The sequence below is a fragment of the Rutidosis leptorrhynchoides genome, unplaced genomic scaffold (genome assembly GCF_046630445.1).
Source record: "Rutidosis leptorrhynchoides isolate AG116_Rl617_1_P2 unplaced genomic scaffold, CSIRO_AGI_Rlap_v1 contig210, whole genome shotgun sequence".
NCBI lineage: Eukaryota > Viridiplantae > Streptophyta > Magnoliopsida > Asterales > Asteraceae > Rutidosis > Rutidosis leptorrhynchoides.
In genome coordinates this window covers 13,160-35,999 of record NW_027266459.1, presented here as the reverse complement: position 1 = coordinate 35,999, position 22,840 = coordinate 13,160, and the positions used below count along the sequence as shown (strand labels likewise).

Below are 22,840 nucleotides of genomic sequence, written 5' to 3'. Positions count from 1 at the left end.
CCATTATTGATAATTCCGCTGCTCATGATGATATGGAGAAAGCTCTTGACAAACTTGGTGTAAACTTGACTACTGATTTAGTTCTTGAGGTTCTCCAAAAACTTCATTAAACTTGACTACCGATGATATGGAGAAAGCTCTTGGCATTCAGATTCTTCACATGTGCAGGGCACCAAGAATACTATGCTCACGAGACAGAAGCCTTTAACAAGATGATTGATATATTGTCAAGTACAAAGTACAAAGTCAAACAGTTTCAAATAGTCTGTGATATGCTGGATCACATGAAGAGGAATAAAAAGAAAGCTGTTCCTGTTGATGTCCTCTTAACAATTTTGAAGCAATACACTGAAAAGCATCTGACCCATCTTCACAAATTTGCCAATAAAAAGAGAATAAGGGTGAAGACGCAGCCAGAGATCAATGCCTTTAACTTGCTGTTAGATTCTTTGTGCAAATGTAGTCTGATTGAGGATGCCCAAACCTTGTTTAAGCGAGTGAAGAAAAGAGTTAAGCCTGATACAAATACGTATAACATATTACTTTCTGTGATTGGTAATTTTCGAGGAATTGAAAGACTTTCAGAGCACATGAGAAAGTTCTACAATCCTGCTATGGAGAGACGCTTTTTACATTAAACCAGAAACGGAAGAGTTTGAGTTTTAGGGGAAAGTGAGGAGAGTATATGGTAGGAGGAAAGCTTGTTACTTTATTTCAAGTCAGGCTGCTACTGCGAGACATTCATGAAGTTTAAACAGCCAGATCGAATACAAACTTGCACATTATAGAAGCATCAGTTTCAATAATGCCAAGTTGCAAACGGCGGATTGAAGAAAGCCAACAATTTTGTCATCTTTATTTACCTTGGTGATGACTGATGAGATCATTCCTTCCTTTTGATTATGAAGGGGACTCCAAGTTCAGTGTGAATATATATAATAAAAGAGCTACTGAAAAATCGATTATCCTCTTGGACCTCCTCCCTCTCAAAAATTACAAATGAAAGAGATATTCCTGTTTTCTTAAGAAATGATGAAACACTCCCAAAGAAACGGGAAGCTCAGCGTGAAAGAAAAAGAGGAAGCAGTGAATGTAGGGAGAGGAAGGAATTTCGAGGTATGTAGTGTTAATTATTTCATCACGTTAGCTCACTCAATAATAATTACTTTTCTGTTATTTTTACAGTCTCAACATGATGATTTTCTTACTTTCCAACAAGAAAAGGTGATAATGTCTTGTTCGATTAACTGGAGAATCTACAACCTGAAGTTTATCAAAGGATTTGTGAATTATGCGAGGGTGGTCAGCATGAGTCTATACAAAAAGCAAAATCATTCAAACCTGAGTATCCATTTGCTAGTAAATGATGTCTGTGTATTTGAGTCGGTCGCAAGAAGCACATTGCATGTATCGATCTTCCAAGAAAATGGAGATGTTATTTGTTCCCGAACTAATATCAGTGAGTATACTCTGATGTTCCTTTTATTATGATAAATTTCTCTATCTGCATTTTATAAAGAACAATAAAAATAAAATAATAGTAACAGATTTGTGGCATCCTTTTTAGAGTATATTATTCATACATATGTTTGTTTCTTTGCAGCTGAGAATGAGATCAAACCAGTTCCGCTGAGAACGCCGGGAGCTCTTGAAGCTGTACGTGGTTTTAAATCAAAGTTCCCATTCTGTAAAGTCTGGCTGGCTAACAGCATGCCACGTGAATGGCAATGACATGGTAAAAAAATTGGAACATTTCATTACACTCTGCTGTTAGTATTATTAATAATTCCATTGTTTCTATTCTTTTATTTGTAATTGGAGTTATATTATTTTCTAGAATTCTCATGTAGTTTTCTACTTTCCTTGACAATGATATGTTAAATTATGCCTTTAAAATTAACTACTTTTCTTCTTCTACTTCATACTTTTAAGAGATGACTATATGAGCAACAGTACATAATAGACAAAGCCAAATCCATATAAAGCATAAGAAGAAGTAATTTTCTGAATGGCTTTATCCATTGATGACCCTTTTCAGGTTATCATTTTCAACTCAGAAAGAGTAATTGATTTTTGAAAGGAGTAAAGAAACACCAAACTCTGGACAAAAAAAATTATTTAACGGTGTTTGTATTAAATAGGAATTGTAGAAGCACTACATATAATCTTTTTTTTTTCCCCCAATTCACGTGTCATCAAATTTTAAAATAATTCAAAGTGTCTTTCATTTTAACAGTTTAAGAAAATACAATGATCTGTTTTGAAACTTTAGAAGATATAAGGAGTTTCGTTTAACATAAAATAGTAACGATGACGAAATCTAACGGATCTGATCTTTACCAATTCATTATCTTTCTTATTCTTCATAATAAAAATCATAAAAAATATTTATTAATGAATCAGATCATAAGCAATTTCATCTTATTAGACAAATTTAAAAGGTAGCGATCATGGTTTACAAGTTACAATGATTTCTTAAATTTTCCAAAATAAAAGATTAAAATTAATTAACTTGTTATTTTTATTTCTATTATGAATAGTAAAAAAGATTGTGAGCAACTAATTAGATAGATGATCAGAGAACCTTTGAAAGAAGGGACAGAGAAGGTCGTGCAAGCGGAAAAGAGTTTTTCATCTATACTATTTCAATTTTTAAGTGTCAATTGGAACCCTTGATAATTTTTAAATCGTCATAAAGTCCTTATTTATATTTCAATGTACTAAACTGAAATTACAAAACTTTTTCTTAATTTAATGACAAGTGGCTTAATCTTATGGGCCAAAAAACATACTCCTGTGGAAGGGGCAAGTGTTTTTCGCGTTGTCAACTGTAAAATGTCAGACTTAATAATGACCCCATTTCTTCTTCTTCCTCCTCTGCTCAAGACAAAAACTCTTCCTCTACTTTAACTCTCTAAGTAAACTTCATTCTTAACTCTCCGTCTGTTTTCAAGAAAATACATACATTATAAAAAGCTTCATTTTTTCACTTTCGGCGTTAGTTTCCTCCGACTAACTCCGTTACTGTCCTCCTGACGTCGATCTGATACTCGAACCACCTCTGAAACCTTCTCATGGCTTCCACTTCACGCACCCGAGCAAAACCAAGCTTCTTCACACTCATTCTGCACGAGGCCATTGCATATGGAAAAATTGTAACCTTTCAAAGTTCATACTTTTTTTTTTTTTTTAATTAATTTTCCATTTTCAGAATGCAAATTTTCTACTTTAATAGGAGTATTATTTTCTAGCACTTCAAACACTTTGTTTTGTTTGGTATATGTTGTTTCTTACATAAGGGTGATAAAGAAAAGAACACTGTTTTAGTCTATGTCTCCCCGGTTATGTTGGGAAACATGAATATGCATATTTACAATAGCATATAAAGCAATGTTCTGACTTTATTTGGATGTTTTGCTTCACAAAGTACGATACTTGTGCAAATTAACTGATTTTTGGCTTTGCTTTGATTATTAGGCAATTGCAAAAGAGTTTGTAAGAATTCTTGGGGAATCCCTCTCAAGCCCAGTTCAACTTCAAGTTCCGTCCGGTCAAGTGTGGCGAGTTGAGTTGTTCGAGGATGATCGTGGACTTGTCTGGTTGAAGGACGGATGGGAACAATTTGCGGATGATAACCGTTTGGAGTTTGGGGACTTTATGACTTTTGAGTATGAAGGGAACTCCAAGTTCAGTGTGGTTATATGTGATCAAACAGCTACTGAAATCGAATATCCTCTAGGCTCTCATCCCTCTCAGAAAATTAGAAATGAAAGAGATATTCCTGTTTTCTTAAGAAACGATGAAACGCTCCGAAAGGAAGGGGAAACTCCGCGTAAGAGAAAAAGAGGAAGCAGTGAATGTAGGGAGTGGAAGGAATTTCCAGGTATGTAGTGTTAATTATTTAGTCATGTTAGCTCGCTCAATAATAGTTACTTTTCTGTTATTTTCTAACATGATGTTTTTTTCTACTTTCCGACAAAAAAGATGATAATGGCATGTTCGATAAACTGGAGAATCTACAACCTGAAGTTTATCAAAGGATTTGTGAATTATGCAAGGGTGGTCAGCATGATTCTTTACAAAAAGTAAAAGCATTCAAACCTGAGTATCCATTTTTTGTGATCGTTATGCAGCCAGCATATATTGACGGAACCGAAGATGTGGTATGCTTTCTGCTAAATTCCTAGTTAATAGTTATGCGTCGTATTAAAATAACAACAATGTTATAAGAACTGGAAAAATTTTACCTCACTTTTTGCATTTTCTGATATTCCATTTGCAGAATGTACCTCTGCCATTTGCTTTGGAATACTTCCTACGAAAGGACGGCGGGTATCTCTATCTTCAACTTGGTGATGACAAGTGCATCAAGCCTTGGAAAATGATGTTAAATATGGATAACAAAAATGTCAACTTGGTCTTGGGTGGGGTGCATTTGTTGAAGGGAGTGGCTTGCAAGTAAATGATGTCTGTGTATTTGAGTTGGTGGCAAAACGCACATTGCATGTATCGATCTTCGAGAAAACGGAGATGTTAGTTGCTCCCGGACTAATATTGGTGAGCATATTCTGATTTTCATTTTATGATAGATTTCCCTGTCTGCATTTTATAATGTTCTTTATTTTTCTTTTCTATACAATCAGATATTGTCAAAAGTAAAGATAAAAATAAAATAATAGTAACAGATTTATAACGTCCTTTTAGAGTATATTATTCATACATATGTTTGTTTCTTTGCAGCTGAGAATGAGATCGAACCAGTGAGAACGCGGGGAGCTATTGCAGCTGTACGTGATTTTAAATCAAAGTTCCCATTCTGTGAAGTCTGGTTGACAGCAGGCCACTTGAATGGCAAAGACAAGGTTAAAATTTGGAACATTTCATTAAACTCTACTGTTAGTATTATTAATGCTTTAATGCAATCATTTATTTAAAAAAAAAATCAGTAGAATTTAGAAGCTTGCTTGTTTTATATATATGTATGCAGGTTGTACTACCAGAATATTTCACCGATAAATATTTTGGAGACAGACAGACAATGGTGGACCTTCGGGTTGGTGAAATATCAAGCCGTGTGCGTGTCCAATTTTACTATTCTTCAGATAAACTGGTGTACGAATTTTCCAAAGGTTGGATTGAATTTGTGAAGAAAAACAGTTTGCAGGCTGGGAATGCCTGCATCTTTGAAATAAGCAAGAGCTTTACTAAGGGGCATGCTATGGAACTTCAAACGACAATATTCAAGTAATTGGACATCAGCCTAAGTTCTTCCTTTTTATGGACATTGTAGTTACATTTCTAAACTAATTATCTTAATTTCGAGCTATTTGTAATTGGAGTTGTATTCTAGAATTCTGATGTAGTTTTCTGCTTTCGTTGACAATGCAATTATCTGGTTCATGCAGAGAACATCTTTTGAATGTATTGCCTTTTCAGTTGTTACATTACTATAGTTAGTTGAGAATCCTACTCATGTCTTTGTTCATACTTTTAAGACATGACTATTTTCTTCACGTTACATACTGGACAAAGCCAAATCCATATAAAAGCATAGACGAAGTAATTTTCTGAATGGCTCTTCTGTTATTATCTCTTTATCCATGGATGTTGTAGTTATATAATCCAATACCCTTTTCAGGTTATGATAGAAAGAAAGAAACACAAAACTCTGGACAAAAAAAAAACAAAAAATAGAAATTTAACGGAATTTATATTAAAAGGAAAGGTTAAAGTACTACACAATCTTTTTTCCCAAATCTTTATGGGGTCAATTGACCCCTTAATTGTACATGTAGCTCCGCCACTGAATCGCAGTTATCACTACTAGCTAGTTAAGAATGGACTTCTTCCGATTACACGTCATCTCCAGAATTAAGAATCTTCTTCAAGCTGAAATGGGTTCATATGGATATGAAAGCCATGGGTGCTTCAGAGCCTCAGAGGCGGAAGGACGTTTCTTTGGGTTAACCTCAAGCAACTGTTCAACAAAGTCGATAAAGCCTTGATCACCCATTGGCAACCGATACCTCAAAGATGTCTTTTTGGGTATCAAATATTCCAGTCTGTTAGTTTCCTGAAAAAGAATGTCAAATCATTTTAATACAACAAGTTACCACCATTAGATCATTAACATAGAAGGAAAAAACAAAAAGCAAAGCTTGGTACCTGATTCCTTTCATAAAGCATGTGGTTTTTGGTGAAATATTTGTATGTATCTCGACCTTTCGCGAGCATGCTCTGATCAATCGGGCCTATGATACCAATCACCCTTGCAAGTAATGTTGCAGGTGAATCATTTTGGAAAAGAACCTGGTCAAGGTTAATTTCGATTAAAAACTTGTCCAAAAGATTAGCACAAATCAAACAACTGCCGGAAAAAGGGAAGACAATTAAAAAAGCATATTCTTTTGCGAATTGGCCAAGAAAAGTTTCACTTTTTAGGAAAAAAAAAAGGATGTATGGGTTTGATAAAGAGCTTACATTGCCAGTGCAGAGTTCTGCCAATATACAGCCAAGTGACCAGATATCTATCTTCTTATCATATGGAAGGCCCATTATAACCTCTGGTGCTCGGTAGGACCTTGATTGCACATAGGAGCATAGATGATCTGTTTCAAAACAGCTACTTCCAAGATCGATGACCTTAATCTCGCATCTACTATAACTTTTGACCAAAATATTTTCAGGCTTCAAGTCGCAGTGTATAAGTCCAAGACCATGTAAAAATTCAAGCGACTCCAAGCACTGAATAGTGATTGACTGCATTTTCAAAACAAGGCCAAATTATAGATCAGCATTACCAAGATACAAGCTTTGAAGAAAAGAAGAATTGCACAAACAAACCTGCAATCTTGGCATTGTGAAGTAAACTTCGCCCCCTGATTCTCGATTAAACTTGTGGAACTCGTACAAATTTGCCTTCAGAAGCTCACATACTATTAATAAATGCTCCTACCAATACCATAAGGTCCAAAACAACAACTCAAATAAGCGTTCATTTACTTAACTTGAGCGAGACAACTGTGCTGATACGATGTGAGGATAGAGCAATTGACTAGAAATGTAAAAGACCTCAAGCTCAAGATGGGCTCACAGTTTTAGTCAAATTGAAAGGTTAGATCTACTTACTCGGTAGTAGAAGTAGTCATATAGACGGAGAAGGTGGTACTTATCAGCAGGATCGTGTTTGTTAACAAACTTGAGAAGGTTAATCTCATCAAGGCTCTGATCAAAAAAATCTTTATTGTTCTTAATAATCTTGACACAGACATCCATGCCTGTGTGCAAGTCATGGGCTTGGATAGCTTTGCTGAATGCTGCTGACCCAAGATACTCCGTTACATGATAACGCCCAGCTATAACAGAATTTAGGACAACATGGAAATTCTTGTCCTCCTCAAACCCAGTTCTGCACATAAAGCAGGTCAGATAGATCATTGGAACTTAGAAGTAAACTAAGCACAATAAAGTTTAAAAGAACAAAGATTCACCTAGACAGCTATACCTACCATAGAGCAAAGTTGATAAACGACAAGTTAACAACGGAGAAGCATATAATTTAAACTAATAGAAGGAAGACATGCCTGTTTTTCCTGTGCACAATCCTCAGATCAAAAGTTTCAAATTCTTCTTCTTGGGCCTTGATTTGCCTTACTTGCTCCTGGACAGCAGCAGCCTCTTCATCCTCAAGTAAGGCCGCCGGATCATCTTCTCTCTCACCACCAGTTTTGATTTGCTCCTCTTCCCTGGCATGCCGTCTTTCAGCATAACCATAATTAGAGAGTGAAGATGGACTAGAATTTGCAGATCTTATGGAATTTTCATTATTTTCATCCCTAGAACTTTTGGAAGTTGATGAATTACTGCTCTTGCGCCTCCATGTAGCAAGCATGCCATCTGTCTCTATTGACTCGTTCAAGCCATCATCAGTTTCATCACTGATATTAGCATTGCTTTTATTAGACCACAAAGGTTTACTAGACCCAGCATGCACTAATTTACCATCTCTGGCTGGTGGGGGAAATGAAAACCCCCCATCTGCTTGACTCTTTACCTGTGCTCCTGTGCTTTTATTTTTACCAACCGCATATTTGATGGAATCCTGCTTGCTAATTTTCTTTGGGCCACTGTTTGACCTATCACTGTGTTTCTTGTATGAGTCCTGATGAGTGAGTCTAGGCCTACCAATCCCTACATCATGATCCCGAAAATACTCCATGTCCCCTTCACTACTGCCTCCAACCAAACTTTCCCTCACTTCACTACCAAAGTCAGCAGCATCACTGTTAATCCCCACACCAATAGATCTAACAGAACCATGCTGATCATCATCCATACAGATATCTTCTAACCGTGGCCTCCCAGAATCGTGAACAACTTTTCCATCCTCTAACATGATTAATTCATTTGTTTGAGTCACAAAGCCCTGCCAGACAGGTTCGGAACGCATCAGACTTAGTTCTTCATCATCCATCAATTGCCCATCATATTGTGATATCATTAGATCATTCTCAGTCCTCCCATACATTTCAGTTACTGACAGCCCAATGGGGTCATCCGAAGCTGCTACCGGTTGAACATTTTTTGTTTGAAAATACTGCTCACCTGAGATGTATGAATCCTCTTCAGCAAAAGATTGATCATCATCTTCATCTTTTGTTGGACCTCTTTCCTGTGGATCAGGAACACTCCCATGCCCTGTACCTTTCTCATTGTCACTTGGGTAATCAATTTCATGAGCCAGAAACCAGGCCTCATCCTCGATGGGTTGTCTCATGTATCCAACATCCTCGTCATCATCATATTCATCAGAGTCCCAATATTCATTTGGAAAGTCAACTGATTCACTCAATCCATCACCAACGGTAGCAAAACCGGAAACCAGATCAGATGCATCTTCTGCAATCCCCTGACTTACAGATAACCAACTGCCACCAACAACTCTCTTGCCACCTAAAACATCAAATTCAATCATTTTCATTAATACTTCATAAACTGTGAAAGAAAATTCACTACGATCATAAAATAAACAATTTAGACAGGAATAGTGAAGACTCTAGGCCCAAGGCAAATGATCAGGAGCGAATGCGCTCTCTTAGTCTAGCGGAGATGTCAAATACAAATGAAAAGCTAACCTGAAGAGTTAAGTTCTTGTCCAATGGGAACATCAAGATATGATCCAATAAGAAAGTTATTATCAGCACTGGTAAGCTTTGGGCCCGTTCCATCACGTTCAAACTTTTCTTCCCAATTAATGTTCGGTGACTTCTCTTCTGACTTGAGTTTCACTGGTGGCAACCTCGGAAACTCTTCTTTTGTACTATCAGGTGTAGGGGGGAACCCCAAGCTAGTTGTGTTCTTTAGTTCAAAATTCCCATGAGTCTTTCCAAAGTACAAAGCTCTTCCAACTTCATCCACCTGTTCTTTGATTGCACCTCTAACATCATCAGACAAAAATTCTTTCTTATTTCCTTCTTTCTTGTCAGACGCAGCTGTACCATCCCCCTTAGAGAATGAGGAAACAGTCTTAACAGAACAATCTTTCCACACTTCTGAAGACGAGTTAGTGCGCTCCTCACTTTTTCTAGACCACGGATCGTCATTAATGTTCTCTTTCGCAAACAAGCTATTAGACTTAGGTTTCAAATCAAGCTCTTTTGGTTCAGTTATTCTTACTACTTCACATATTGATTCTGCGTTAGACTTGCTGGTACTTCCACGCCATGATGTTTTCTTCTCACCACAGATTGAGACATCTTCTCCACACTTCACATTGGCTTTACAACTATCAGGGACCTCGCTGATGTGAAACCTAGAATGCTCAGAAACACTGCCCCAATTATCTTGATAGGAATCCGAAGGGCCATTGCTAGGATTGACATTCCAAGAATACAAATCAAGCTCCTCTGAGGCTTTAGATAAAATGACGTTCTTGTCACCTTTCCCAATAACTTCATTAGGTTTGCTCCGATCTCCAACGGAAGCAGAGCTTCTCCATTTGGCCTCTGGCCCATTTCCAGTGGTTCCGCACTCTATTTCTTTCACGATAAGCTCTTTGGCGATTTCACCACTATTCCGTGAACTGGTAACTTGACTTTCACTTCTTGATTGGGATTTATCAACTCCTTCGAAATCCTTAACAGGTTGCTTTTCTCCCAGACTAAGTTTGTGAAGGAATCCATTCAAGTCAGGACGGTTACTCATCTCGCTCCGCAAAGCTTCCTCAGCCCGAGAAAAACGATTCTTCCGCAGAAATTCCAGAATCACGTCAACTGAGTTTGTGTCAGTCATTATGAAACGCACCAAATTAACTACGGTGATACTAAAAGGAAGATCCAGCCAAACCTGAAAACTCAATCATTAAGAAGCACACATCAAACAATAACTACTCAAAAAGGATAATGAATATTAAAACAAGTCGCAAAGCAGGGTTTCAAGCAAAATATAGCACTATTTGAGCAATTTGAAATAGCATAATAGTTTCTCAGCTGCCAAACAGAGTACAAAATAGGAATGACTTGGACAAATCAAGTACATAACATAGCAAACTCATTTTCCCCAAACAGCTAACAGAGAAGCAATAAAGCAGTAACATTTAAGTTGCTCGATCAAATAAAATCATAAAGTTTTAACATTTCCCAGCTCCTTGTCTTCCAAGATGGGAAAAATGCTAGCAAAATTCAAATTTTCATGCAACTCAAAGGGATCCAAAAGGAAAGCCATGAAACGAAGATTGCGAAAAGAAAATAATTGATAAATCAATAGCTCTCAAAGAAGAAGAAGAAGGCGAACTCAAGATTCAATTGAAAAGAAAAAACCCAGGAGAAGAAATCAAGAGCGCAATTTAAATAATTTCAATTGATACTTACAGATCGAAGGAGAGAGAAAATCGAACGGCTTGTTCTTCGACGAAACAATGTTAATAATGGCCATTTTCAAAAAATACAAATAATAATACCTCAGAAATTAAAAGTGATAATAATCATAATACGAATTAGGGATTTGGTTTTTGAAATTAAAAATCTTTTTTTTTTTTCCTTTTTAAACTTGAAAATATTTTGGTCTGCACTGAGTACTGTTCGTTGTTGTCGTTAATCTATGAGAAAGCCAGGTAACCAACGCACAGCCAAGAGCTAAACTATAATGCCTTTTACTTTTAATATATTTTATATATCTATGAGTTAAATCAATATTAAATCAAAAAATAAATAAAATTAGTCTTGGCCTTTTTTTTAAAAAAAAAAAAAAGTCTTGTGTTGTGACCAAAATATAAAGAATACATGTCTGTAAAAAATTCTTTTAAAAAAAATTATCAATACAGTTTAGCTAAATATTCTGAAAAAGAGGCTAAAATTATCAAATTTGACAAATATCACATTTTTATTAACATTTCTTCATTACCATTTCTAAATGTTGGCGTGGTGGAAAATTCTCACAAAAAAATTCTTCTTAAAAATATATAGTTTTTTTTTTAAAGAAAAATGAAAGAAGTTTTTATTATCACAGTCTTTAGATTTTACACATTTTTTTATTATTATTATTAGGGGACACGTTGCATATCATACAATTTTATTTTATTTTTCTGAATTAGGATGTTAGTGCAAGTATTCAAGCACCGATTGTTATATTTAAGGTATTCAAACACTAATTATTAAGTATATAGTATGAGTGGCTTTTATTTATTTATTTATTTTTGAGATCAAATGTATTTTTCATTTAGACATATCACTACCCGATTTTTTCTTTTTAAGAAATTATCAATTACTAGGGAGTATATATATATTTTTGAAGATACTAGGGAGTATATGAAATGAACAAAACTATATTTTATTTTATTATTAATTAAAAACTATTGTAAGCATGATCGCTAAGATAATAAATGCGGGCGGGACAAAGGTTTGGCTACAAAAATACTACAATAGTTCAGTTCAGGTGCTTGAAAGATACATCTCTCTCGTGGGTGCTTTGGTTTTGGGTCTGAATCTAAACATACATTTACTCGTTTTGGGCCTTGATTTGTCCTCAATCCATCTTAAATTGGGCCAAAAAGCCCAATTACTTTTTCAGAATTTTTTTTTATACGACTTTTTCAGAAATTAGGACTTGCTTTTGCTACATTTCCGTTGGCAATCCCATTCACCTAGCCAGAATTCCGTCTCTGGTCGTCGGCGACCAAAAACGACCAAAAATGAAGCTATGAAAATTAATCAATCAATGAAAATACTGTATAACTTAGCCTTAAATCTTGAAGGAAAAGATTACATTGTAATCATATTAGTACAAATAAACGAAACAATATTGTTACATTGTAATCAAATAGGATTGATTGATTGATTGATCATTCATTCTCTATTTAGACTGATCAGGCCAAACACTGACCTTCTCTTTCTCAAACTTAACAAACAACGCCGTGACAGCCGCCACGAAGTAAATCTGAGTGAATATAATCGAAGGCGAATGATAATTAATCACACTCTTACCAGTAGCAAGCTCCACCAACAACAATGCACTCAACCCTAATATCGCTATCCTTCCATTCAATCTCTCGCTATACGGGCTAAACCCGAATTCCACTTTTAACCCGTCGTCCAACGACGACATCGCCTCCTTCAATGCCACCGGCGGCAGGTACATTCCAGATCCTCCCGATTTTGATTTCTCCGACTTCTTTCCCTTCTTCTCCTTCCTCTGCTCCGCCTTCTTTCCGCTTCCCGAACGGTAACGGACGCGGATTTGGGATAATCGGTTCTCGAATTGGTCGTCTGAGGAGGATTCCTCTGATGGTGGTTCCGGTTCCGGGTTGTCTGAGGAGGAGGCTCGTGGAAGCGGAAATTGAACTTTGTGGAGGTATAGGGTGGCGCGTGGTGATGTTGAGAAGGGGTTTGATAGATGCAGAGACGGTGGTTGTAAGATTGCCATTTTCAGGAGTTCACAGTTATGGCTATGGTTTTTTTCGTGAATGTATGGATAAGTGAAGAATATTTTTAATTTAGTTTACATTTAAACTTTATTTATTTTGTAGTTTCTGCATTAAGCCCATGTCTATCGACACGCCACTTTTTTATCCACACGCGGAAATTATATCAAACTACCATAAATACCCTCACTTTATTCTGACTTATCTAAGGATGTCAAATGAACAAATACGACCAAATATAAACATGACTAAATATGAACCGAACAAAAATAAACTGCACCAAATATTATTCATGTTCATCTTTTAGTTTTATTTTTTGTTCATGTTCGTTTATGCTCGTATTAAATAATATTTTGAATCAATTGAGTTATGTTATAATTTTCTTAACTTAACTACCATAAATAAAGTTTATTTAAGAATAAACTACTCATATCTGACCAAATAAATAAAAAATTAATTTTAAAAAATCATAATAAATTTGAGATCAAATGAATTTAAAAAAATTGAGTCAAAATAAACTATCATTCGTTCATGTTCATATTTGTTAATGAAAATAAAAACGAAAATTTGCTCGTTCGCTTATAATTGTATTTAAAAGTGAACGCACACGAACAAATTTTTTTAGAACAAAATTGGCACACTTAGGCTTACTTAGTTGTGGTCTTTTATTCTAAAGCCAAAACTACCATAAATACCCTCATATTTTCTACCGAAGGAAAGTAATTGAATTGGATGCATCTAAAAAAAAAAAAAGATACATCTCGATTATTCTTTCACCAAAGCTGCAGCATGATGTAAACTCTAACTTCATTGTAATGGAATCAAGGATTTTAGCAAGAGGTATGTGTGTCTCCTATCCTGTTGCAGCTTGGTAGAAAGATATTCCACTCTTGATTCTTATCTTGTTTGTTTTACTGTGTTGAAATTAAATGTCTCGACTCCCTTGTGCTTACATTACAGCCATAAGAATTCAAACTATAATCGTCGACGCGCTTTCAGTTTTCAATGTTGTTTTACATTGGAAGATGGGTTCAGATTAAAAGAACTTGAACATGCTTGGTTAATTGCATAGTGTAGCAGTAGCAGTCTAGTCAACAAGCGAGAAGAGTAGACTCACTGTTTCTGTTTGTTGTATTAATTAGCATCCAATTCAATTATTTCCTTGACTAGAAAATGTGGTTTCCACTCATCGGAAAGAAATTACTTAGCTTTTTCCCATATAGAAAAGTCAAGACACAATTTTTCTACCGTTTCCTACACTCTCCCAAACTTTACCATTCTATAAATTCGATAGAATTAAATGTTCCTTGTACTACTACTCACACAATCTTGATTCACCAAAATTTCTCTACTTTCCATCCTAATGAGACCTTTTCCGTGGCATTTGTGCGCTTTTTTCGTCCTGATGTGCTGTTTTCGTTCCGTTAGCAGTTCTGCGATTAATGGGAATGAGACAGACATAGTAGCCTTATTTGAATTCAAGAAGATGATCACTCATGATCCCCTTGATGTCATGTTTTCGTGGAATGAATCCACTCACTTCTGCCAATGGTATGGAGTTACATGCGGTCGCCGGCACCAGAGAGTCACAGTGCTAGACCTCCAATCATTGAAGCTTGCTGGTTCGATCTCCCCACATATAGGAAACTTGAGTTTTCTAAGGAGACTAAGTCTACAAAATAACAGCTTCAATTCTGAAATACCTCCACAGATAGGTTATTTGCGTAGGTTGCAAGTAATAGAGTTGTTCAACAACTCAATTGGAGGCGAAATTCCTTCCAATTTATCAGCTTGTACGGCCTTGGTAAATCTTGATATTGCATATAACAATATGGAAGGAGCGATTCCTTCATCTCTCGGCCACTTCCCAAACTTGGAGATCCTATCCCTTTACCATAACAACCTAACGGGGATGATCCCACATTCCTTGGGGAACCTCTCTTCTCTTTATGTACTTGCTATTGGATTCAACCATTTGTCCGGTGAGATCCCCAGTAGCCTCGGCCGTCTTAAAAATCTTACCTTTCTTAATCTTGAATTTAATAGGTTAACAGGTATTATCCACCCATCAATCTTCAACCTTACTGGTCTCGACTCCTTTTCTGTTGCTTATAACCAATTCCAAGGAAATATCCCCTCGAATATAGGCATAACTCTCCCAAATCTCGAGTTTCTTGGGCTTCAAGAAAATAACTTTACAGGGAACATACCTTTTTCAATATCTAATGCCTCAAACCTTGAAGATTTTCAAGTTTATAGTAACAAGTTTAGTGGAGAAGTGCCGTCTTTTAAAAATCTACACAAGTTACAGTATGTTTTACTATATAATAATCTTCTGGGAAGCAGAGGAGCAGACGACGACTTGAAGTTCCTCTGCTCGTTAGCCAATGCCACCAACTTAGAGTTTTTGCAAATGGATACAAACAACTTCGGTGGCCCACTACCCAAGTGCATGCACAACTTTGCAACTAGTCTAAAATGGTGGGGACTCGGTGAAAATCCAATATCGGGAAACATACCCGCATGGATCGGAAATTTGACTAGTTTGGAAGTATTGTCAATAATAAACAATCCATTCTCTGGTCAAGTACCTTCTTCCATCGGAAGGCTAAATAGGCTTCGTTATCTATCTATTTCATATACCAATGTCGAGGGGGGCATTCCACATTCACTTGGTAATTTGAGTCAATTGACCAAGCTTTACTTGGTCGATAACCGTCTTCAAGGAAGCATCCCACAAAGTCTGACTAATTGCACAAAGTTGTTCGAATTTTATATTGCGCAAAATATTATCAGCGGCACGATACCTTTTGGTCTCATTGATAACTCTTCATTGTATTATTTCAACATCTCTAACAATAGACTGACCGGAACCATTCCCATTGCAGCAGGGAACCTCATTCTAGGTGAAATTGATGTCTCAAGAAACATTTTATCAGGCAAGATTCCAAGTAGTCTTGGAGCCTACAAAAGCCTAGAACTCTTATACATCGATCATAACTCTTTTGGCGGTCAAATTCCTTCCTCTCTAAGTTCATTGAGAGGACTTCAGTATGTAGATTTTTCCAACAACAATCTCTCAGGTGAGATCCCTGAATTTCTTACAAGCTTTGACCTGCAATATCTGAATTTGTGAAATAATAATTTCATGGGTGAGGTTCCTATTAAAGGAATCTTTACAAATGAAACTTCAGCTTCAGTTGTGGGAAATAGTCAGCTATGTGGAGGTATACCTGAATTTCGACTGCCAAGATGTATTCTGATCAAGAAAAGAGGATCGAGATTGACTAAAAGAAAGAAACTGATAATCTCCACAATTTCAGGGCTTTTAGGAGTAGTTTTAATCACTACCTTCTTGTTACTTTGTCTACATAGAAAGAAGAGGAAACAACATGCTTCGACAAATTCAGATAAGTCTCTTCTAAAGCTGTCTTACAAAAACCTCATAGAAGCGACTGAAGGGTTTTCCTCCGCAAATTTAGTTGGAGTCGGAAACTTTGGATCGGTGTATAAAGGAGTGTTTGATCAAGAAAAGATAATTGCTGTGAAGGTATTTAATCTTTTGCGCAAGGGAGCATCCAAAAGCTTTAATGCAGAGTGTGAGGCTCTAAGAAACATCAGGCATCGAAATCTAGTCAAGGTACTCACAGCATGCTCCGGTGTAGATTATCGTGGAAACGATTTCAAGGCCCTTGTTTATGAGTTTATGGTTAATGGGAGCTTGGAAGATTGGTTGCATCCACATAATGTTGAGAGGAATGAGGCAAATGTCATACCAAAGAGTTTAAATCTACTTCAAAGACTAGGCATTTCCATTGATGTTGCATGTGCTATCGAATATCTGCATCACCATTGCGAAACAATTGTTGTTCATTGTGATTTGAAGCCAAGCAACGTCCTTCTTGATGAAGAAATGATCGGGCATGTTAGTGACTTCGGGTTGGCAAAACTATTATCAGATGACGTCCAAAATTCTAATGCAAACCCATCATGTTCTTTTGGATTCAGAGGAACAATTGGTTATGCTCCACCAGGTTTAAGAACTTTTCTCTTTGTCCTGTAACTGTGGTTAATTTCTTACATATTTAGTCAACTTTTTTTCTCGATAATCTCTTTTGACACTCTCTAGCTTCAAAAATTTATAATCTTTTGTGTAGAGTATGGAGTAGGGAATGAAGTATCAGTATATGGCGACGTGTATAGCTATGGTATCCTATTGTTGGAGATGTTCACAGGAAAAAGGCCGACATACGAGATGTTCAAAGAAGGCCTAAATCTTCATGCATTTGTTGATGCAGCTTTGCCCGAACAAGTTGTTGAGATCGTAGATCCCACTATTATTCGAGAGATAAGCACCTACGCTAGAAAGACTGAAGCTATGGAGTCGTTGATTTCCGTGTTGAGAGTTGGAATCTCTTGTTCTGCTGAATCGGCTAGTGCAAGGATGAATATTATTGATGTTGTGGCAGAACTCTGTCGCATCAGAAATAAAATACTTGTAAGTCAACCATCTCAAAGAAGACGAGCTATATAATTGGAAGCCTGCCTTGCCTTTTCTATGTTTCATCTGATATCTGTAATTTTAGTTATCATTCCATTTAGCTCATCGTGTTTTGTGAAACGGAATAAATACTGTGAGTATATATATGTACTAGGTTAAGTCCCGCGACAAGTCACGGGCTTCGGCTTTATGAAACAGTTAGTAATATATTGGGCTTTTGTCATCTGTAATTATTAAAGTATACATGACATACATATTAATAATCATAGCATAATTAATTGATCCATGAATAAGCATCTTCTCTAATCAGAGCTAACCATCCTTATTTGGCCGCTAAGGAAAGCAAATGACAGGCCCCAAAAACAAATTGTAAGTTAATAACTAATAAAATTTCAAGTAAATAGACAAACATGAACTTTGCACAGTTTTCAAATTATAAAATGTGACAACCAGAGGAGCCACCAACAATCCCGGATGAAAAGAAATTGACCACATACTGCATGAAAAGTGAAAGAAACACGATCAGAAATTAAGGAAAGAAAAGTGCATTAGCTAAATGTCCTTTCAAGAATGAGCTGCATGATGGTGATGTTGCAACATATAAATGGATGCACTCATGGTCTATCACTTTTCTTTGGGACGTATGCTTTACATATTTGCATGGAGCATATTTCAGGCTGTTTTGAATGGGGTAAATGGGTGTTATGAAATATACCAAATTTATGTATGAAAAATTGATATTGCACAATCAACTGATGTCTCCTGTATAAACATCCCAATCATTCACTTAAACTATGCTACAGGATTATCCATAGAAAGTAAATCAATGCAAAAAATTAGAAACTAATAATACCAGGAAGCCTAACTTCTTCTAAAAATTTGTGAGGACTTGTGACATCATAATAACATATAAGAAAAATAGAAGACAAAGATATATACCTACAAGCTATTGTCTTCTTCATGCTTTCTTCCAACCCAGCAAGTCCACCAAAACTTGCAATCAATAGATGATTAACTGAATCAACAACAAAATTGATTGCGAAAATAGTTTAGAAAGCAACCACTACTTTAAGTTATAAACATTAAAAAAAAAAAATTACACAAATGAAGCAGACAAATTACAAAAGGATTGTAGTAACATACTTGAAAGTAGGTACACTAAGCTCTGATGATTCGTAACCAGACCATTCATGAGGTACTAAGCAAAAGATCATACCCACCAAACAAAGCTGATATTAGGAGCCTATCAACTGTAGAACTCCAATATGCCCCTGCTTCCTCCCTGAGTTTGGAGGATGAGACAACATGGCGCAGTACACCTAGATAAATGAAATATCAGGACTGTATAATTCTGCTTTGTTTGCCACAAAATCAGGAATCATGATTCTATTATTGCATAATTGAATGAATCTGTAAGTGTTATCCTGTTGCATAAATTATAATTTATACAGAAGCTAACATATAAAGAATTCCGTTTGGTTACCCGGTACAGCAGCTCAAGCTAATATCATCTCCTACAAAAGAGGTACCTGAAAGTATTAAAAAAGTAGCATGTAACTAAACTTTTTAAACAACAACTCAGTATATGGTAATCAAGTAATGAAAACAGCTCTATGGTATTAATTAATAAGCTTATAAACCTCCACAGTAAAAAAATTCCACAAGTTGATTTGACTTTCTTTTTTATGGTCAAATTTTATTTGAATACTTAATATTTTTAGACGGGTTGTCCAGCATTGGTAAGGTTTGAAAGCTACTATAAATTTCATCACAAGTGTAATGATATTAAAAAATTAGTATCATGTGTACTTGACAGACCTTAGTTGAAACTTGGGTATCTTAAAGAGAGAGCACTTTTGGTACAACTGTGAATTAAATTCATGATTAGTTAGGCATGTTCATAATGGATAATGATATGTAGATATATCCACCTGATCTTGACTCTTAAGCTACAACAATTAATCAATTTTGTGTGAAAGGAATACTAAGTTAACCAAGACCTTACCTTATTTCTGAGCTCAATGAGTCTCTTACACATAACCGATGCTCCACGATGATCATACTTCAGATTCTGAAGTCCATACTGGCTTCTAAATACTGTTTGTCTTTGCTTTAGAATCTTCAACATTATCTCTTCTGCATTTTATACCTGATTACATAAAACAATTCAGTCAGGTGTGGAATGTTAACAAAAACATGAAAGTATAACTTATTCAACAGTAGAGTACTTATGGAGAATGCATTGCATGAGAATACGCAGAATTACTACACAACACAACTAAAACATGAATGATTCTAAACAACAATCCTTCAAAATGTTCCACAACAAATCTAGAAAGTACAAATATACATTATAAACCATAGCTGAATTAATTGATCATGAATAATTTTTTCCTCTGAGCAATGAGTTTAAGTCAATTAGTGTAGGGAAAATACTGATTACTGCAACATAGTGTAGAACTACAAATAGCACTTACTTTTACCCATTAACTTGAGACAGGGGATTTAATCCAAAGCCTTTCACAGTACAAACATGTAGAAGAATAGAGAGGGCTGTGCATTTAGACATGAGTCAATTTAGTCGCCATGAACTATTTTCAAAAAGTAATGAATTCTAACTGAGAGTATAAATTTACCCAATGATATTGACATCTTTAAGCCTTTGAAATCAAGAAAGTAATGCATTTGTAACCGATTATAAAGCATCAGTCATCGGCAGGTGTGTTGTTATTACCTGAGAAATCGATTTCAGCAAGCAGATGGAGTGCGACAAGGAGAAAAATAATCTGGCTTTTGAATAAGAATCTTATAAGGAAACTGAAACATGATTTCATTCACCAAAAATCATTTTACCTGAATGAATTTCGCCCATATGCCTCCTTCGATATTAACGTGGATGGTGTAGGTCAGAACCTGGTTCTGTAAAAGAGCCGTCGCCGAGAAGAAATTGAGAGAAAAAGATTGCCTCTTTCTTGTTATTTTGGCTTGAGATTCGAGGAGCATGGAAGAAGAGAGGAGAAGAAGTAACGTGTCTTGCATTGGGTGGAGTCAAATGAAATCCAATGGAGTAAAACACTGTTGACCATCACCAATCCATGGCATGGACGGTCCATTTGATCTAAAGAGTGGGTGAGGATGATGAACAATCTCAATTGGCATTAAGTAGTGTTGAACGGAAGGGATCGTGATTAGATGGAAAATCCTAAGGTGTACGTGAATTGTTTCCCAATGAACAGTCATAATTGATACTGTTATTTCCTAATGAGCAAAAAAATTGAACAGTAATAATCTTCAAATTGCTACATGGTTTTTGACTATTTGTTGTTAGAACTTTATTGTTTCCCTATTATTTCCTAATATATATCTATATATATATATATATATATATGCGCGCGCGCATATGTTTGTTTTTGTACTACTAGGTACTGGACATTGGTTTCTGTGTTTCTAAATCCTTAATCTTACTCTTCAACAAGTTGAGCCAAATGAAAGCAACAAAAATACATATCGACAATTCTTGCAAAGTAGAAGACTTAGTTTGGATTGGATGGGCTGAATCGATTACGAGATTGAAAAATACTACGTGATTGACGTGTCTTCGCACTGTAATTAAATACAGATTGCTTGTAGAAGAATGCATTTCCACTAACTGCATGCATAAAATAAATTTCACAAGTAAAATCAGTTAACAGGCGGGAAGGCTCAATTTTCTTTTACCAATTGTATACACTCAATTTTCTTCATTTCCCATCATCAGGAAACGTCCGAGAAAATTCTCTTGGTCGAGGTCGCAAGAGGCAAGTTTTTGCCAAGAATATTTCAGTAACCTGTAAAGCAGATTAATCACAGTGGAACAAAGTCGTAAAGCTTAAGTAAGCTATAATGACAAAAAGTCAACTATGTACCATGGTGAAGTCTCCTTAAACATACACACGAAGTCATTATGAATCTCAAATTTTGTCAAGAGGTTAGTAGGGAAAATAGTTGACGATCATTGTGGGGCTACGCAAAATCAAATTAAAAAACATGGAATGGAAGAAGTATCTTCATTTACTCTATATTTTCATTCTATAAAGTTGGTATGTTTCATTCATTTCTCTTTTCATTATCTTCAAAACAACACGAACTTATACTATTTATTATTTCATATGGCATATTTTCGATTGCCTTGGTGTATTGTTCTTTTCCTAATTCTACTCTGTGTAATTGATTCGGTTTGCTGTGGGAAATGAGACAGATAGAGTAGCCTTAACTGAATTAAAACGGATTACCCCTAATTATGATCCTCTCGGGATCATGTTTTCATGGAACGCGACTTCTCATTTCTGCCAATGGTACGGAGTTACATGCAAACTTCGGCACCAGAGAGTAACAATTCTTGACCTTAAATCACTCAAAGTCACAGGCTCAATCTCCCCACATATAGGAAATCTGACTTTCCTAAGGAGACTCAGCCTACAAGCTAACGTCTTCAATTCTCATAAACCCCCAGAAATTGGTTATTTACGCAGGTTACGAGTCAGCTTGTGCATCGCTTGTAAACATTTCCAGAAACTCTTGGCTACTTGATAAACTAAGAGATTTTAAACCTTTTCAAAAACTACCTACCTGGAACGATCCCTCCTTTGGGAAATCTATCTTCTCTTTATCGAATTTCTATTGGAGCCAATAATCTGTTCGGAGAAATTCCGACTAGTTTTGGCCATCTTAAAAATCTTACTTTTCTTGGTCAGTTCTCATCCACCCATCAATCTTCAATCTCTCTCTTATCCAGACTTTTGAAATCTGAAGAAACCAACAAATCCGAGGAAGTCTTCCATCAAATCTAGGCATAGCGCTCCCATATCTCCGGTTCGTCGGGGTTGATGACAATAGGTTTACTGGGAACATTCGTGCTTCAATTTCTAATGCTTCAAACCTAGAAGTTTTTCAAAATGTCTTTAACAAGTTATTGACTTATTGTTGGGTTCTCCACTCACAATCTGTCTCAATCTGTCTCACGTCTCGTCACTCCACTCGCTTTCACTTTTCAATGTTATTGACTTATTGTTGTTTTACATTGGAAGACGCGTTCAGATGAAAAGAACGTGAATTTATATGCTTGGTTCATTGCATAGTAGCAGTAGCAGTCTTGTCAACAAGCGAGAACACTCACTGTTTGTTGTATTAGCATCTAATTGAATTATTTCCTTCACTAGAAAAATGTGGTCGGAAAGAAATTGCTTGGCTCTTTCCCCATATAGTAAAGTTGAGACACAAATTTTCTCCCAAACTTTACCATTCTATAAATTCGATAGAATTGTTCCATGTACTACGCATAATCTTCATTCTCTATTATTTCTTTACTTTCCATCCTATAATGAAACCTTTTCCGTGGAACTTATCCACTTTTTTCATCCTAATGTTCTGTTTTCGTTCCGTTA

The 22,840-nt window shown here is 36.0% G+C and overlaps 3 protein-coding genes and 1 pseudogene across 3 annotated transcripts; 2 read left to right on the top strand and 2 right to left on the bottom strand.

Moving 5' to 3' along the window:
* The first annotated feature begins 1,029 nt into the window (after positions 1-1,029).
* On the top strand, positions 1,030-5,248 carry LOC139881927 (B3 domain-containing protein LOC_Os12g40080-like). The gene is made up of 8 exons (XM_071866321.1): positions 1,030-1,116; positions 1,186-1,459; positions 1,604-1,656; positions 3,478-3,883; positions 3,985-4,163; positions 4,283-4,454; positions 4,741-4,895; positions 4,988-5,248. Exons 1-8 carry the CDS (start codon positions 1,030-1,032, stop codon positions 5,246-5,248), a joined length of 1,587 nt encoding a protein of 528 aa, XP_071722422.1.
* A 636-nt stretch (positions 5,249-5,884) lies between these two features.
* On the bottom strand, positions 5,885-10,290 carry LOC139881934 (uncharacterized). The gene is made up of 7 exons (XM_071866324.1): positions 9,135-10,290; positions 7,584-8,952; positions 7,129-7,408; positions 6,844-6,951; positions 6,481-6,759; positions 6,166-6,309; positions 5,885-6,073 (listed from the first exon to the last, which is right to left on the bottom strand). The coding sequence occupies exons 1-7, from the start codon at positions 10,288-10,290 to the stop codon at positions 5,885-5,887; spliced, it is 3,525 nt and encodes a 1,174-aa protein (XP_071722425.1).
* A 2,058-nt stretch (positions 10,291-12,348) lies between these two features.
* Positions 12,349-12,918, bottom strand: LOC139881926 (uncharacterized). The gene has a single exon (XM_071866320.1). The coding sequence runs from the start codon at positions 12,916-12,918 to the stop codon at positions 12,349-12,351; it is 570 nt and encodes a 189-aa protein (XP_071722421.1).
* A 1,361-nt stretch (positions 12,919-14,279) lies between these two features.
* LOC139881925 (LRR receptor-like serine/threonine-protein kinase EFR) lies at positions 14,280-17,450 on the top strand (annotated as a pseudogene).
* Positions 17,451-22,840: the final 5,390 nt, after the last annotated feature.

Excerpts from the sequence above, each read along its gene's own strand:
- LOC139881927 (XM_071866321.1), top strand. The coding sequence starts at position 1,030 with ATGATGAAACACTCCCAAAGAAACGGGAAGCTCAGCGTGAAAGAAAAA. Across the intron at positions 4,455-4,740 it reads TTTGTTGAAGGGAGTGGCTT|CTGAGAATGAGATCGAACCA; the intron begins GCAAGTAAATGA and ends GTTTCTTTGCAG. Across the intron at positions 4,896-4,987 it reads ACATTTCATTAAACTCTACT|GTTGTACTACCAGAATATTT; the intron begins GTTAGTATTATT and ends ATATGTATGCAG.
- LOC139881934 (XM_071866324.1), bottom strand. The coding sequence starts at position 10,290 with ATGACTGACACAAACTCAGTTGACGTGATTCTGGAATTTCTGCGGAAG. Across the intron at positions 6,952-7,128 it reads ATGACTACTTCTACTACCGA|GAGCATTTATTAATAGTATG; the intron begins GTAAGTAGATCT and ends TGGTATTGGTAG. Across the intron at positions 6,074-6,165 it reads TGCTTTATGAAAGGAATCAG|GAAACTAACAGACTGGAATA; the intron begins GTACCAAGCTTT and ends ATTCTTTTTCAG.
- LOC139881926 (XM_071866320.1), bottom strand. The coding sequence starts at position 12,918 with ATGGCAATCTTACAACCACCGTCTCTGCATCTATCAAACCCCTTCTCA.